Source organism: Juglans regia, chromosome 8 (assembly GCF_001411555.2).
Source record: "Juglans regia cultivar Chandler chromosome 8, Walnut 2.0, whole genome shotgun sequence".
In the NCBI taxonomy this organism is placed as follows: Eukaryota; Viridiplantae; Streptophyta; class Magnoliopsida; order Fagales; family Juglandaceae; genus Juglans; species Juglans regia.
Genome location: NC_049908.1, coordinates 26,607,821 through 26,620,257, shown reverse-complemented (window position 1 = coordinate 26,620,257; position 12,437 = coordinate 26,607,821). Strand labels below are relative to the sequence as shown.

Genomic DNA, 12,437 nt, shown 5'->3' with positions numbered 1-12,437 from the left:
TTTTGAAAATTTGGAAAAATTTTAGTAATTAACAAATGACTAGATGAAAAAATTAAAAAATATTTTAAAATGAGATAAAATGAGATGGATTCCAAATAAGACTTTAATAAACTTTGTATCTCGTAAGCTAGCCAGGCCCAACCCATTTAGAAAAGCCCAAGCCAAGATCATTGAAAAAAACAATGGAAAAAGATGCCACTTTGAGCATTTTTCTTAAAGATAAAATAAAAAAATACTAGTTGAATCATAAAAATAATTGATTGATTTTTATTTTATTTTATTTTAATTTTTGAGTTTTACTTAATAATTAAGAAAGTAAATATTAGTAAATTAATTTTTTTATTTTTTAAAAATATTTAAAATTATGTAAAAAATAATTAAAAAAACAAGAAAAAAATATTTACACTGCATCGATTCACTTTATCGATTAACTATCGGTACCACTAGCATTGTCCTTTCTAAAAATTAAAGAGTTATGCTACACAAAAGTTCTATATCTCTACACATCACTTAAAATGAATTGATTCAATTTGAAAATAATGAATCGTAATATGAAAGTTAAAAAAATATAATTATTTTTAAAAATAATATGTAAGATGCGGAGGTTTAGAATTTTTCAAAACTAAAACCCTCTCTTCCTTCTCTCTACCTCCCACTCACGGCCCCTTTCACAGACCACCCTCCCCCTGTTAGGCACATCTGCCTCTCATCTCCGCTGCCCCAGCCAACCGCGCCAGCAAACTGCCGCACGCCGTTGACTTCACGGTGCCGCCGGTAAGCCCTTTGGGTTCCCTATCTCTCCCGGTTTATTCTCTCTCCATCTCTCATCCCGAATCTTACTCTTCGCTTCCGTGGTTGGTTTCTTGTTCAGGGCCACTCCACCGCGGCTCCGCAGTGATCCTACCGCAATAACGTCACCTCGCCGTCCAGACGCACTGCAGCATCCCAATTCGGTAAGTCCTCTCCATCTCTCTCAGCTTCGTGTCTCTTTTTCTATCTCTAACCCTGTTAGTCCCCTCTCTGCCGGTACTGCGACCAGTGGAGTCCGCTGCACCTCACGCCCTGCTGCTCCTCACCGCTTCATTTTTGCACTGCCTCGTCACCAAACCCAGCCAGCCACCGCCCCAAGTTTGGTAATGCTCTTTCTCTGCCAATGTACAAAATTCAATCCTGTGGCTAATGTGTTGATGTTCAATTAGAGTTGACTGTGATTTTGCGTCTGATTTTGAATACGGTCTAGTTAGACCAGTTTTAAGTTAAATTTCTGGGGGCTGAGTTTTAGGTGGTGGAGAGTTGTTGTACATCAAGCCGGCAGTCATATGGAAACTTGGGTGCTGTATAATCCTGTATTGGGAGGTTGGGACTGGCCTTGTAGGTAATCTTTGCCTAGTCGTCTCTCTTCCTAAACCGTAGGACCTTTTGCAATGGACTACGTATCTAGCAGAATCAATGCCGACGAAAGCATAGCAGCGTGAAGGCGAATCTGAAGCATATATTATTACCTTTTCTTCTCAAATTCATTTCTTTGTTGTAGCTTTTTCTCTTTTAGCCTCTTCTTATTCCATCAGTTTTTCCAACTAGAATGCTTCAAAAAAAGTATTGTGGATGGAAAATGGAAAAAAGAGTATTGTGGATGGAAGTGTGTATTCCTCTTTATTTTTTTTAAGCTTTTCAAATATGTAACGTGACTTTTAGATTTTGTATTTTTTTTTTCACAGAATGGAAACTGAAGAAGGTATGTTGAATTGGGAATCAGAGGAGAAAATTTACCAAATGTATAAGGATTTCTTGGCCAGGTAATCCACCTGATATTTTTTTCTGAATGATTTTTGAAAGAGTGCTTAATTACCAATAAAACGAAAACTATGGGAAATTTATGCTCTCTTTTTGATATATTGTTGTTTTATTGATACTTTAATTGTTATTTATTGCTGTCCATGCCATGTTTCTTGAAAAATTTGAATGGCAATCCTGTTGTAGGGTTACGAAGTTTGAGGAATTGGTGGCTGTAGGAGACAGGTTTCTTACTGGTTTTCAGCAAGGGCTGGGTAAGTTTTCACAAGAATTATGGCTGTATTTGGTTACCAATGAGGTTTCTTTTCACAATATTCAATATGCATACTTAACTTTTCATGCAGAGTATCTTCGGCGGTATCCAATCGACCGAAAATCTGAATTGGTTGGGGAAATTTTTAAAACCAATGAGACAAAGAGGCTCAGATCTTACTTTGAAGCTAGATGTATCAATATCGATGATGGTGTGCATAATATAAGCAAGTGTAAGTGCAATTTAAGTAATACAGAGCCTAGTTCAACATCTTTGTTTCTTTTTATTTTTCAGATGGCATTAAATATTTTCCTTTGTCAATGTGATAATTTTCACCTACCAATAATTGTTTGTGGACACTGCGTAGAGAAGTGCATACATGCCATCTTGGACTTCGTGACCACTTAAGTAAAGGTAAACTTCTTCCAAAACTTCCCATGGTCTATTCTTGTATATATTCTCAATCTTAAAGGAAACTCTTTATCTCTCCTGTATATAGCCTCACTTATACTGATTATGCCTATTACTTGCATCAATAAAACTCTTAATTACTTACATAAAAAAAAAAAATTGGCAAAAGCCTGTATGAACCTGAATGCGCCATTAAAATGCCATCTTTTGTCATCGTACACCTGGTATTCCACATATTTCAGCGTCTTTTTAAAAATCGTTGCACATAAAAGTTAAATCATGAGCCATTGTCACGATGGAATCGGCCTATTCAGCCATTTCTCTAGGATGGGGTAGCATCTGCAGATATTCCAAGAAAACTTGCAGCCTTCCCGATACGAATAAAGGCTGGCATTGACCATTTATAAGTACCAGATTTGACCATTTATGCATTGCAAACATTAAGATATGAGAAATACTTTAGTTACAACAGAATTACACAAAAGTAACCCACAAATTGATGTGGCTTGATGTGGTGCGTTAGATTGTAAAGTTACTTTTATTGTAAAGTAGATTTAATAGATCTCATGAAACCACGTCTGTTTGTAGGTTTGCTTTTGTATAATCTATTTGTATCTGTAGCAGTCCTCTTAAGGTATATCAAACATAGCACAAGAATCCTGTTGAGTATGAGTTTCTTGCATCCAGAGAAAAAAGGGAAAAATAAATGCATTACCATTTTTAAGTACCAGATTTGATTACTTATAAAAAAAAACTACCAGATTTGATTATGTTATCTAGCAATCCAGGAGTAACATATCTCATCTATCCTCAATTGTTTTTCCCTTCTCTCTTTTAGTTTTATGTTTCCACATTAGTTTATCACGGAGATTTTCCTTCTCTTCAAGTCTTCCTGTAAATTATCCTGTCATTTTCATTCGGAGGTCATCATTTCCTGCAGATTTCTGTTCTTTTTTGTGGTTCTTAATTTATGTGTAAATTTGTAATGGGATTGCAGCAAAAGACATACTTAGTGGACTTGAATGCCTCTTGGAAGAAGTAACTGCAGCAATGCATAATGTGAATGGCACTTTATCACCCTTTGGGTATGAAGATTTTGGTGATGGGTTGAATGGACAAGCAAGTTGTAATAAGAAGGTAGCTCCACCCCCTCCCCTGCACTTTGCTTTCTCCTCTTGTTTCAGATATTATACGATATTTTTCCATTGTCAATAATTGATGCCCATTATATTTTTCATATTTCTCATGCTCATTGTCTTCATATTCTAGTAATATGGTTAAATCATATGTATTTTAAAGTATTGTCATGCACTCGTCTATTTTTCTTTTGCAAATATAATCTTCTACTCTTGTTTTTTGGGGGATAAAATCAGATGATTCAGATCTCTTTTCAACCCTTTGAAACCAGATGATAATTCCATCTGATTCAGTTTGGTATAACTTCAGAGGTACACATTGTCTCCATCCTAAGTATGTTGGCAGAGGATTTGTGGCCTTGAAATTTCTCCTGATCTTATGTAGGATGGATAGTTGAGACATGTTAATCCATACTTCAGAAAATGAAATATATGACTAGATATCTCTTATACTGGACTCATTTATTAGTAATCTGGATTCTCTCTCCATGCAAGCTTTATCCGCTACTTGGGAAGCCTGGTTGTTAGGAATATTCTTGTCTTTTCTCATGAATAACTCAGTTTAATCCATAATTACTGATTTGCATCTTTTTAGCCAAATTTGAAAATAGAGAACGCTCATTTGTGGGGGATTAGAAACTTATTTTTCCATTCTTTGTTACTTTGGCCTAAGGCTATTGTATTAGAGGGGGTAAACTTTTATGCTTCTTTTCCTTGTTCGTAGGCTGTAATTAGGTATTTCTCTCTTGTTTTGTTACTTAAAAAAAAAAAAATTCCCTAAACTATGAAATTCTTGGCCAATATTTTTTGTAAGTAAATTTATGGTATCATCTTTTGGGTCACCATTATAGTTGAGCATTATTTTGAAGAAGCAAAACAAAAGTTTGGCAAAACTGTTTTGTTTTCTCAATTTCTTTCTTCTTCTTCTTGGCTGAATGTTTAGTTATTTTAAAGCCTTTAGATCCTAACAGAGAATCGTATGACTAGCAGGATTGTTGCACCATATTTTTTTTAATTATGATCTAAGCTCCAGTATATACTGACACTTCCACTTCTTTAGGAGGAAGTGGCATCATCTCGACTTAGAAGACCTGAAGTAACTGACTTTGCTGCCCTGATGGGGATCATTTACAGTATGGTTAAACAAGACTATATAATGCAGGTAATAACCTCCCTTACTCCCTTCCTGCCACACCTCCAATCTAGATAACCATTACAAACATCTAATATCTTTTGGTGCCTGCAAAATTTTGAGTATGATATCATATTTTGTTGCAGGAAAAAATTGTTTCTGCACTTAACTTAAAATCATCGTCAGGAGAATTAGAGAGCTACTGCCTAATGTGGTCTTTGCGTCCCTTTGTAAACGATGAAATTATGCATCAAGCTTGGAAACTTATCCCTTGACCATCACAGATTTCTGAGCTTTGAGTCCTGATTGTTTCTTTTTGAAAGATTTGCATTCTCATAGCTGAATTCATTTCACAAAATCATAGTTTTGCTTTTTGTGGTGGTGTTATAAACATATATGTATGTTATAAACGTGTGTATACATATGTATTTTTTGTTTGAGAAAAATTAGAATCTGTTGCTACATGCATCACAATTCAATGCTTGCCAACTGCACTATGTTCTACAGGGCAGATGCTGCATGTTATATTCCACAGCCTTTCTATTGCGCAGATTTCAAAAAGAAAAATTTTTTCTCATCAACCACTATTTACTATTCTGTATCCTCTTTTATAAAAAAAAACATCCTACATCTTATATCCAAAAAAAAAAAAAAAGTATAAGTAGGATGTGTGAGTGAACAGTAATTGATGCATAGCATTCCTCAAATCTTGAAAAGTTATGTCGAGTCCAAAAAATAAAAAATAAATAAATCACCTCAATCGGGGAGAATAAAGTCAGAACTGAAACTAAAATACAAAAGTTATTAAAACAAAAACCAAAAAATTAAAAATTAATAAAAAACTAAAAAGTTTTTCAGAACTGAAAATGAGAGTAAATAAAATAACATCTAAAAAACGATCTGGTCACCGTTTGCCCACTTTGTCACCCCCTCCTGGGTGGTGGGGTTGGGTACTAGGTCTCTTCCTCCTTGGTTGCATGGGATCAACTCACGTGGAAACGATGGAGAGTGATCCATCCTCTCCAGGGAGGGACCTTAAGAAGTGAAGATAGATTATATTTACAGTTATAAAATACGTAAATATCACATATTTTTTTTAAAATAGAAGTAAATATAATTTATATTAAAAAATAATTTTTTAATAATAAATTCTGCTCCTTTTAAAAGAGCGATATATTTATATAACCCATAATTGTATCTAATTGATAGGTTGCGTTGACAATGCTGCGGAGTAAAGGTGGAGGGCAGGAATTCCATCCTTCCCTTGGCCCCTACTCTCTCTTTCTGTAGTTTTTATTTTCAATAAGTTTTTATTCTAAATATTTAGTCTATTTAAAAATAATTTTAAATCATTATCTTCAGTTGTGTCGTAATTTTTTTTTTCAACCAGTTAAATGTGTAATCGGGAATGATAAGAATTCATATGAAAAAGAGAATTACTCCTAAAAAATTATAGTGTTTTGTTTTCAAATTTTTATTTATTTTAAAATAATGGGTGTATTATTTCAATACGAAAGAGCTATTCCTCTCCTCTTTTTGGTATTCCCTTGTGATGTAACTATTCTTGTTTTTGTTTTTAAGAATAACAAAGTAACCAATTTTTGGAATAATTTCTTGCCTTAATCTTAGGCCTGGCTGACTGACGGGACACCGCCCCTTGCCACCCCTCCGACCACAGCCCCGGTCCACCTGGGTGGCGTGGGCAACCCTGCTAGCACCATGAAGGAACGGGGGCGCGGGGGTAGTCTGGGCCCAGGCCTGCCCCCAACCACACCCCACATCCCGGCCTAGCCCAAAAATTTATTAAGCTCAGACAAATTTATTCTTTACTTTTGTTAGGGATGGAATGATTTATTTACTATTTGAAAAAAAAAAAAAATCCCCGGGATGAAGCTCCTCTCAGAATAAAGTCACACATCAAGTTGAAAAGTAAAAAAACATGGGGTTTGTATGCAAGGAAAGGAAAACTCAATCTTCATCAAAATATCATAAAATTCTGATGAACTTAACAAAAACCATTCTACAAGTTGGTTATTGAACCTCAATCAAGTTGTATGCAAAGAAAGGAAAACTCAATCTTCATCAAAATATCATAAAATTCTGATGAACTTAACAAAATCCATTCTACAAGTTGGTTATTGAACCTCATGTTCATACCAACTCTCACCATTTCTTATTTCCATCAACCATAATTTCCCAAGAGTTTATGATGGCCTCTTGCTTTTCTTCTGCTCAGGATTAGAAATTCGGACCAGCTGCAAGGATCTCCTGAGTCAGCTCATTGCCTTGGCCAATCTGGTAGTTGGTGAATGTTTCAAAATTATTCTTGAACAGGCCAGCCAGCTTCAACAGCGTATCATTATAAGCATCCTTGTCTGACCACTGCAACCCAAAATCAAATATATCAGAACATCTAAATGGAAATCACATGAATGCAGAATTAGGATCAAACAGTAGTAAAAGGCCATCTTACAGTGTTCACGGGGTCCAGGATTTCAGAAGGCACTCCCTCAATCTCAGTAGGGATATCAAGCCCGAACACTTCAGTCTTTTTGTAATTTGCCTCGAGGAGGCTGCCAGAATGTATGGCATCGATGATTTTCCGAGTGTATGGCAGCTTAATTCGATTCCCTGAACCATACCTGCAGCAATGGAAAAAGAATTAGCTTTTCTCACTAAATTTAACTTCAAAAAGCTCATTCCATAGAAATGTTCAAGATCCATACCTTCCACCTGACCAGCCGGTGTTGACAAGCCATCCTGTGGCACCATGTTTCTGCATCTTCTCAGCCAGCATGGCTGCATACTTGGTAGGGTGCAACATAATAAATGCTGCACCAAAGCAAGCCGAGAATGTTGCCTGTGGCTCTTTCACACCCTCTTCTGTGCCTGCCACCTGAAATTTTGATCAAAGAGATTCAGTAGCCCATAAAAAGTAGCCCAATAGTTTGCTATGCATGCCATTTATTACCAAAATTAAACTAAAGAAGAACAGTATGTCAATAACATTTACCAGAGCCGTATAGCCACTGATGAAATGGTACATAGTCTGTGCCAAGCTCAGCTTGCTCACTGGTGGAAGCACCCCAAATGCATCGCATGCTAGAAGTACGACATTCTTTGGATGAGGACCAACACATGGTATCTTTGCGTTGGGGATATACTCGATAGGGTAGGATGCACGGGTGTTCTCTGTTTCCACAAGAAGAGCAAACTCATGAGAAGTTGTATGGCTTAGCTAGTCATACATAAGCATAAAGTATATGCAGTTGAGACTTTTTCATCCCTTTCAATTACCCATTTCAGCTGTTCATTGCCTTTACTAAGTGATAGCTTTATCCCATTGATCTTTGTCAAAAACCAGGAGGGATGGTTTAATTATTCATCAGATTCGAATCAGTAGTGAATTTTTTCCCGTTTCTTTGTCAGCTTCGAGAAGCGATAGTAAAATGCGCACCATATTCAATTGTATAATTGAAATAAAAAAAATAAAAAAAAAATTACCTGTAACAGATTTGTCAGTATAATCGACCTCTCTGGTGTGCTCATCAAACACCACATTTTCCAGCACTGCCATTGACAAACAACTCGGTTATTTTAATGATCACATTCCCAAACAAAGGAAAATTCAAAGAATTACTAAGCACTTCGATCCTTTTGGTATCTTTAACTTTATCCATTACCAGTCCCAAATTTAATGGCATTCCAGATATCAGGCTCCTTCTCCCTCGAGAGGTCAATGCACTTAGCATAGCAACCACCTTCTATATTTGACACACCACTGTCACTCCAACAGTGTTCATCATCTCCAATCAGGTATCTATTGTGATCTGTAGAAAGAGTTGTTTTCCCAGTACCTAATATAAAGACATTTAAAAGTAGAATTCGTGAGTGACAAAAAAGAGTATGCAAAGGAAGTGTGCCAAATCTCCTTTTTTTGCCTTGGTTTTTTTTCTGACCGGCACATGCCAACACGTTTTTCTGACCGGACTGCGAGATAGAGTTAGAAGGCACATATCATATAGCAGCATTTAGAGCCACATCATGCCCTGCTCCGAGGATACTATACCTGACAATCCAAAGAAGAGGGCAACATCTCCATCTTTCCCCATATTGCTGCCAGAATGTAAGGAGAGGATTTCACGCTTAGGCATGAGATAATGCATAACACCGAACAGACCCTTCTTCATTTCCCCGGCGTACTGGGTGCCAAGGATGACCATTTCCTTCCTAGAAAGATTAAGATCTATGCTAGTAGAGGATGTCATGTAGTGCGTGTAACGATTACATGGGAACTGCCCAGCATTGTATATAGTGAAGTCCGGAGTACCGAAATTCTCCAGCTCTTCAGGAGTGGGTCGGATACACCTGCCAGCCACCCACCCAATTATCGAATTGTACACTAAGCTAACAGACCAGTACATGAGTTTCCTCCAGGGAATTCTATACAGGGATGATAATTTACTCAATACAGGATAAATTAGCATAGTGTCAACGTTAAAGGAGAGTTATCTGGCAGGCTTAGACCTCTGTAGACAGACACAAATAGTGTTGTAAGAGGTTAATTATTCATAAGCTCTACTTACATGTTGTGCATGAACAAGGAATGGTAAGCTCTGGCAGAGACAATCCGGACTTTAATTCTATTCTCTGGGTCCCAGTTCAAGAATTGATCATTCACAAAGACCTGAAAATAGATGAAATTTCATACTAATTGTCAATACTTTTATTCTTTCTCCATACTTGCTTTCAAAGTCAAACAACCTTAGATCACTCTGTTATCACAACAGATGACAGAGATTCCTACAGATTAGCAACCCACCTAGTAATTGATAGCTGAAAGTCCTAACGTACAAATTCATCGAATTATTAGTTATAAACTTAGATATGTTCTGCATAGTTCACTGGGTTACAGTTGTTGATTTGTGAGGTTGAATAACACATAAGTACAATAAACAAATAGCACCGCCAAAATGCTGACAAATCAATAATATTTTAAGGATAAAGTTGCTGTCCTCAAATGGATCAGGGGCCGTTTGGTCAACTGGAAAAAACGATAAAATAGATACCAGCATAGACATCACCGTGCCTAAAAGGGAAAAGTTTCAAAGACCACAACTTTATATTTTATATTTTATTTTGCACCCCATGTAGGAAGGTCCATTTATTCTTAGAGAAAGTACATCTTTCTGTAATAAAATCAAAACTGATTAATTAGGAGAAAAATGATACAATCTAAAAAAATATAAACGCTGAAGAACAAAAAAGAAAAAATAGGCAATAGCAAAGTAAATAAAAGATAAGATATTGCTAAATAATTAGAAGACAACCTTGTCCAAAGAGTTCAAGTAATCAACAGCTCTTTCTCTGTTCACCAAGAAAGTTTCCGCGTCCATTTCAATGTTGGGTGAACCCCTGTCATAGACAAGTAAATAAAATATTGTAGATGTCAATAGAAGATAAAAGCTCTCAGGTATTCAAAATTGCAGACAGGGATTGGAGAAAAAGACCATGGATAATGGATCGGGGGGGCACTTACTTTCCCCACCAAAGCTCATCCGCAGTAGTCTCATCCTTAACAACACGCTTATCTCTGGGAGAACGACCGGTCTTGGCTCCAGAAAGGGTTGCTAAGGCGCCCGTCTCTGTGATGAACGACCCTTTCTCATACTTTATGGCCTGCTCATATAGCTCTGCATGCACCAAACCCCAAGTCCCAAAAGTTAGCTTTTAAATGACCTTTTAGGTTCTATCCATTTAAATAGTAATCGCTCAAATGTGCGGCATAACAGGTTCAGTTGGGTATGATAAAACTTAGATGAAGATCAGTATTTGATCTCAAATTCTATAATTATTAGATGGAAAATATATATAGACACACACGTAGTAGAGCATGGAAGCAAAAACGCGACGTATACCTGCGGGAGAGAGGTTGTAGAGGACATGTGTGAACTTCAAGGAACTGTCACTAACGTTAATGGTCGGTGCGAAATGGTGATCATGTGGTATGTCCTTCGTTGTTTGTGTCTTCCGTGTCGGGTCTCCTTTCACCAACTTTGGTCCCGTTTCTCTCGTCAGTGACGCCAAAGATGCACTGTTTTAAACAACAACAAACGTAGTAAGGTTGCCAAAACAGGCAAAGTTCCATTGTCAATTCTGAACGTACTCAAGATTTTCATTCTTCCGTAAAATATGTCTGATTAAAGAAAAAAAATCATATAAAATTTAAAATTTGATGCGTTTTCATAATTCGCGAGAGTATAGAATTTTTTTTATTATAAATTAGATCTAACTTATAATAAAACGTAGATATATAATTTTTTTTAAAAAATAAATTGTATTCCTTTTATAGGTGTGTTTAGAATTTACTTCATAGTCACGATAAAATTCATGATAATTCATGATTAATAACGGCATTTATATTTTGGGCAAATTTAATTAGTGATCATATATAATACGAGGCATTAATCATGATCGGCGAGTTCATGTTTGTAACCTGATGGACTGGAGCTGCTGTTTATGGCGCTGTTCATCGGAGATGGGGGTGAAGGAGCCTTGGGTCCCCTTAATAGGGGTGGTGGGTGACGATTTCTTCTTCTGGAGAGAGTGGAGCTCGTCGATGGTCTGAGCCTTGACTGGATGCGAACTGTCATCGTGGCAGATCTCGTTCTGCTTCTTCTGCGTCTCTATCTTCGGCAGCTCACTCTGCGCCGCCCCCGTCTCAAAACTGAACTCTTCGTTCTCTGCCATCTCTTTTCTCTGCACACATGAAGAAATAATAAATAAAAAAAAAAAGACAAACCAGTTCAGCGCAACATTTACGTCATGGTTCTCAACATGTTTCAGCGGAATTATAATCTCTCGGATTCATCGGATCGAAAGCATGTTTAAGGTTTGAAAATTTCCCCTAGAAAAAAGCTAGCCCCACGTGTTTGCATGGTTGAAGATCGAAAAAATGAGAGAGAAAGAGAGAGAGAGAGACCAGAGATTAGAAGCTTGAAACGAAATGGTAGAAGAGGAAGAATGAAAGAAAAGGTGAATGAGATACAAAGGGAGGGTTGTGAACATGAAAGTTGCAGGATTTGATGCAGGAAGAGAAAATGAGGAGGTGATCCGGTGGAAAATGAACGAGGGCGAGGCACCTTTTAAAGGCTCCAGAACACAATGCTTAACTAGAGTTAAACCCGGGCTGTTTATTTTGAACCATGGTTAAATCCTCTCACTCCTCAGGTGACAGGAGGTCAAGCTCGTAAAATGACCAATACAAATTTCCAAACCCCCGTTAAACGAGAAGCAGAACTCCGACGGTACAGCCTACGACTCCGTTATTCCTCGTACTACCGTAGCTTACGCTCCTTTTTTCTTTTTTAAGGATCATCATTTTTTATTAATTTTAATTACTTATTACTTCTCCAAATATATTTATCTAAGTTTTTTTTTTTTTTTGTTGAAATATGATAATAAATAATAATAACTATAAAATTAAATTATTTATAAAATTCACAACGAAATAAACGGGAGCTTTTGTACGAAGAAACTGATTTGGTCGGACACCGGAAGCATGGGCATAGACATGGTAGGAAACGACAAGCAACGTAAAACCGACACGTTTACAGCAAAGTATGAAGTTGGTATTTAGTTCCGGAACTACCCTCCATGTCTCCTCGTACTTTTGTGTCTTTTATCAGTATAGACAGCATGTTCTAGATTG

At 36.8% G+C, this 12,437-nt stretch overlaps 2 protein-coding genes across 5 annotated transcripts; one reads left to right on the top strand and one right to left on the bottom strand.

Annotated features, from left to right (window-relative positions):
- Window positions 1-621: 621 nt before the first annotated feature.
- On the top strand, window positions 622-5,205 carry LOC108985801. Of its 3 annotated transcripts, XM_018958227.2 has the most exons (11): window positions 622-774; window positions 872-953; window positions 1,040-1,133; window positions 1,283-1,375; window positions 1,719-1,796; window positions 1,981-2,048; window positions 2,139-2,279; window positions 2,420-2,461; window positions 3,456-3,595; window positions 4,655-4,756; window positions 4,873-5,205. In XM_018958227.2, exons 4-11 carry the CDS (start codon window positions 1,320-1,322, stop codon window positions 4,999-5,001), a joined length of 756 nt encoding a protein of 251 aa, XP_018813772.1. In that variant the 5' UTR covers window positions 622-774; window positions 872-953; window positions 1,040-1,133; window positions 1,283-1,319; the 3' UTR covers window positions 5,002-5,205. The 3 variants fall into 3 exon arrangements, with proteins under 3 accessions (XP_018813772.1, XP_018813773.1, XP_018813774.1); XM_018958228.2 differs by lacking the exon at window positions 1,283-1,375; XM_018958229.2 differs by lacking the exons at window positions 622-774; window positions 872-953; window positions 1,040-1,133 and having other exon boundaries at window positions 1,282-1,371.
- Window positions 5,206-6,671: 1,466 nt separating this feature from the next.
- On the bottom strand, window positions 6,672-11,846 carry LOC108985800 (phosphoenolpyruvate carboxykinase (ATP)-like). Of its 2 annotated transcripts, XR_004802177.1 has the most exons (14): window positions 11,709-11,844; window positions 11,223-11,485; window positions 10,645-10,820; window positions 10,266-10,419; window positions 10,057-10,141; window positions 9,313-9,413; window positions 8,796-9,094; window positions 8,410-8,583; window positions 8,231-8,296; window positions 7,740-7,918; window positions 7,453-7,622; window positions 7,200-7,368; window positions 6,871-7,108; window positions 6,684-6,766 (listed from the first exon to the last, which is right to left on the bottom strand). XR_004802177.1 is itself a non-coding variant. In XM_035692883.1 (13 exons), the coding sequence occupies exons 2-13, from the start codon at window positions 11,474-11,476 to the stop codon at window positions 6,965-6,967; spliced, it is 1,971 nt and encodes a 656-aa protein (XP_035548776.1). In that variant the 5' UTR covers window positions 11,477-11,485; window positions 11,709-11,846; the 3' UTR covers window positions 6,672-6,964. The 2 variants fall into 2 exon arrangements, 1 of the variants encoding a protein (XP_035548776.1); XM_035692883.1 differs by having other exon boundaries at window positions 6,672-7,108; window positions 11,709-11,846.
- Window positions 11,847-12,437: the final 591 nt, after the last annotated feature.

Bases quoted from the DNA above. Each gene is read 5' to 3' on its own strand.
- LOC108985801 (XM_018958227.2), top strand. From the start codon at position 1,320: ATGGAAACTTGGGTGCTGTATAATCCTGTATTGGGAGGTTGGGACTGG. The intron at 2,049-2,138 runs GTAAGTTTTCAC...CTTTTCATGCAG, and splicing joins TGGTTTTCAGCAAGGGCTGG to AGTATCTTCGGCGGTATCCA. The intron at 2,280-2,419 runs GTAAGTGCAATT...TGCGTAGAGAAG, and splicing joins TGTGCATAATATAAGCAAGT to TGCATACATGCCATCTTGGA.
- LOC108985800 (XM_035692883.1), bottom strand. From the start codon at position 11,476: ATGGCAGAGAACGAAGAGTTCAGTTTTGAGACGGGGGCGGCGCAGAGT. The intron at 9,095-9,312 runs GTAAGTAGAGCT...GGTGGCTGGCAG, and splicing joins TCCTTGTTCATGCACAACAT to GTGTATCCGACCCACTCCTG. The intron at 8,297-8,409 runs GTAATGGATAAA...TGTCAATGGCAG, and splicing joins TGCCATTAAATTTGGGACTG to TGCTGGAAAATGTGGTGTTT.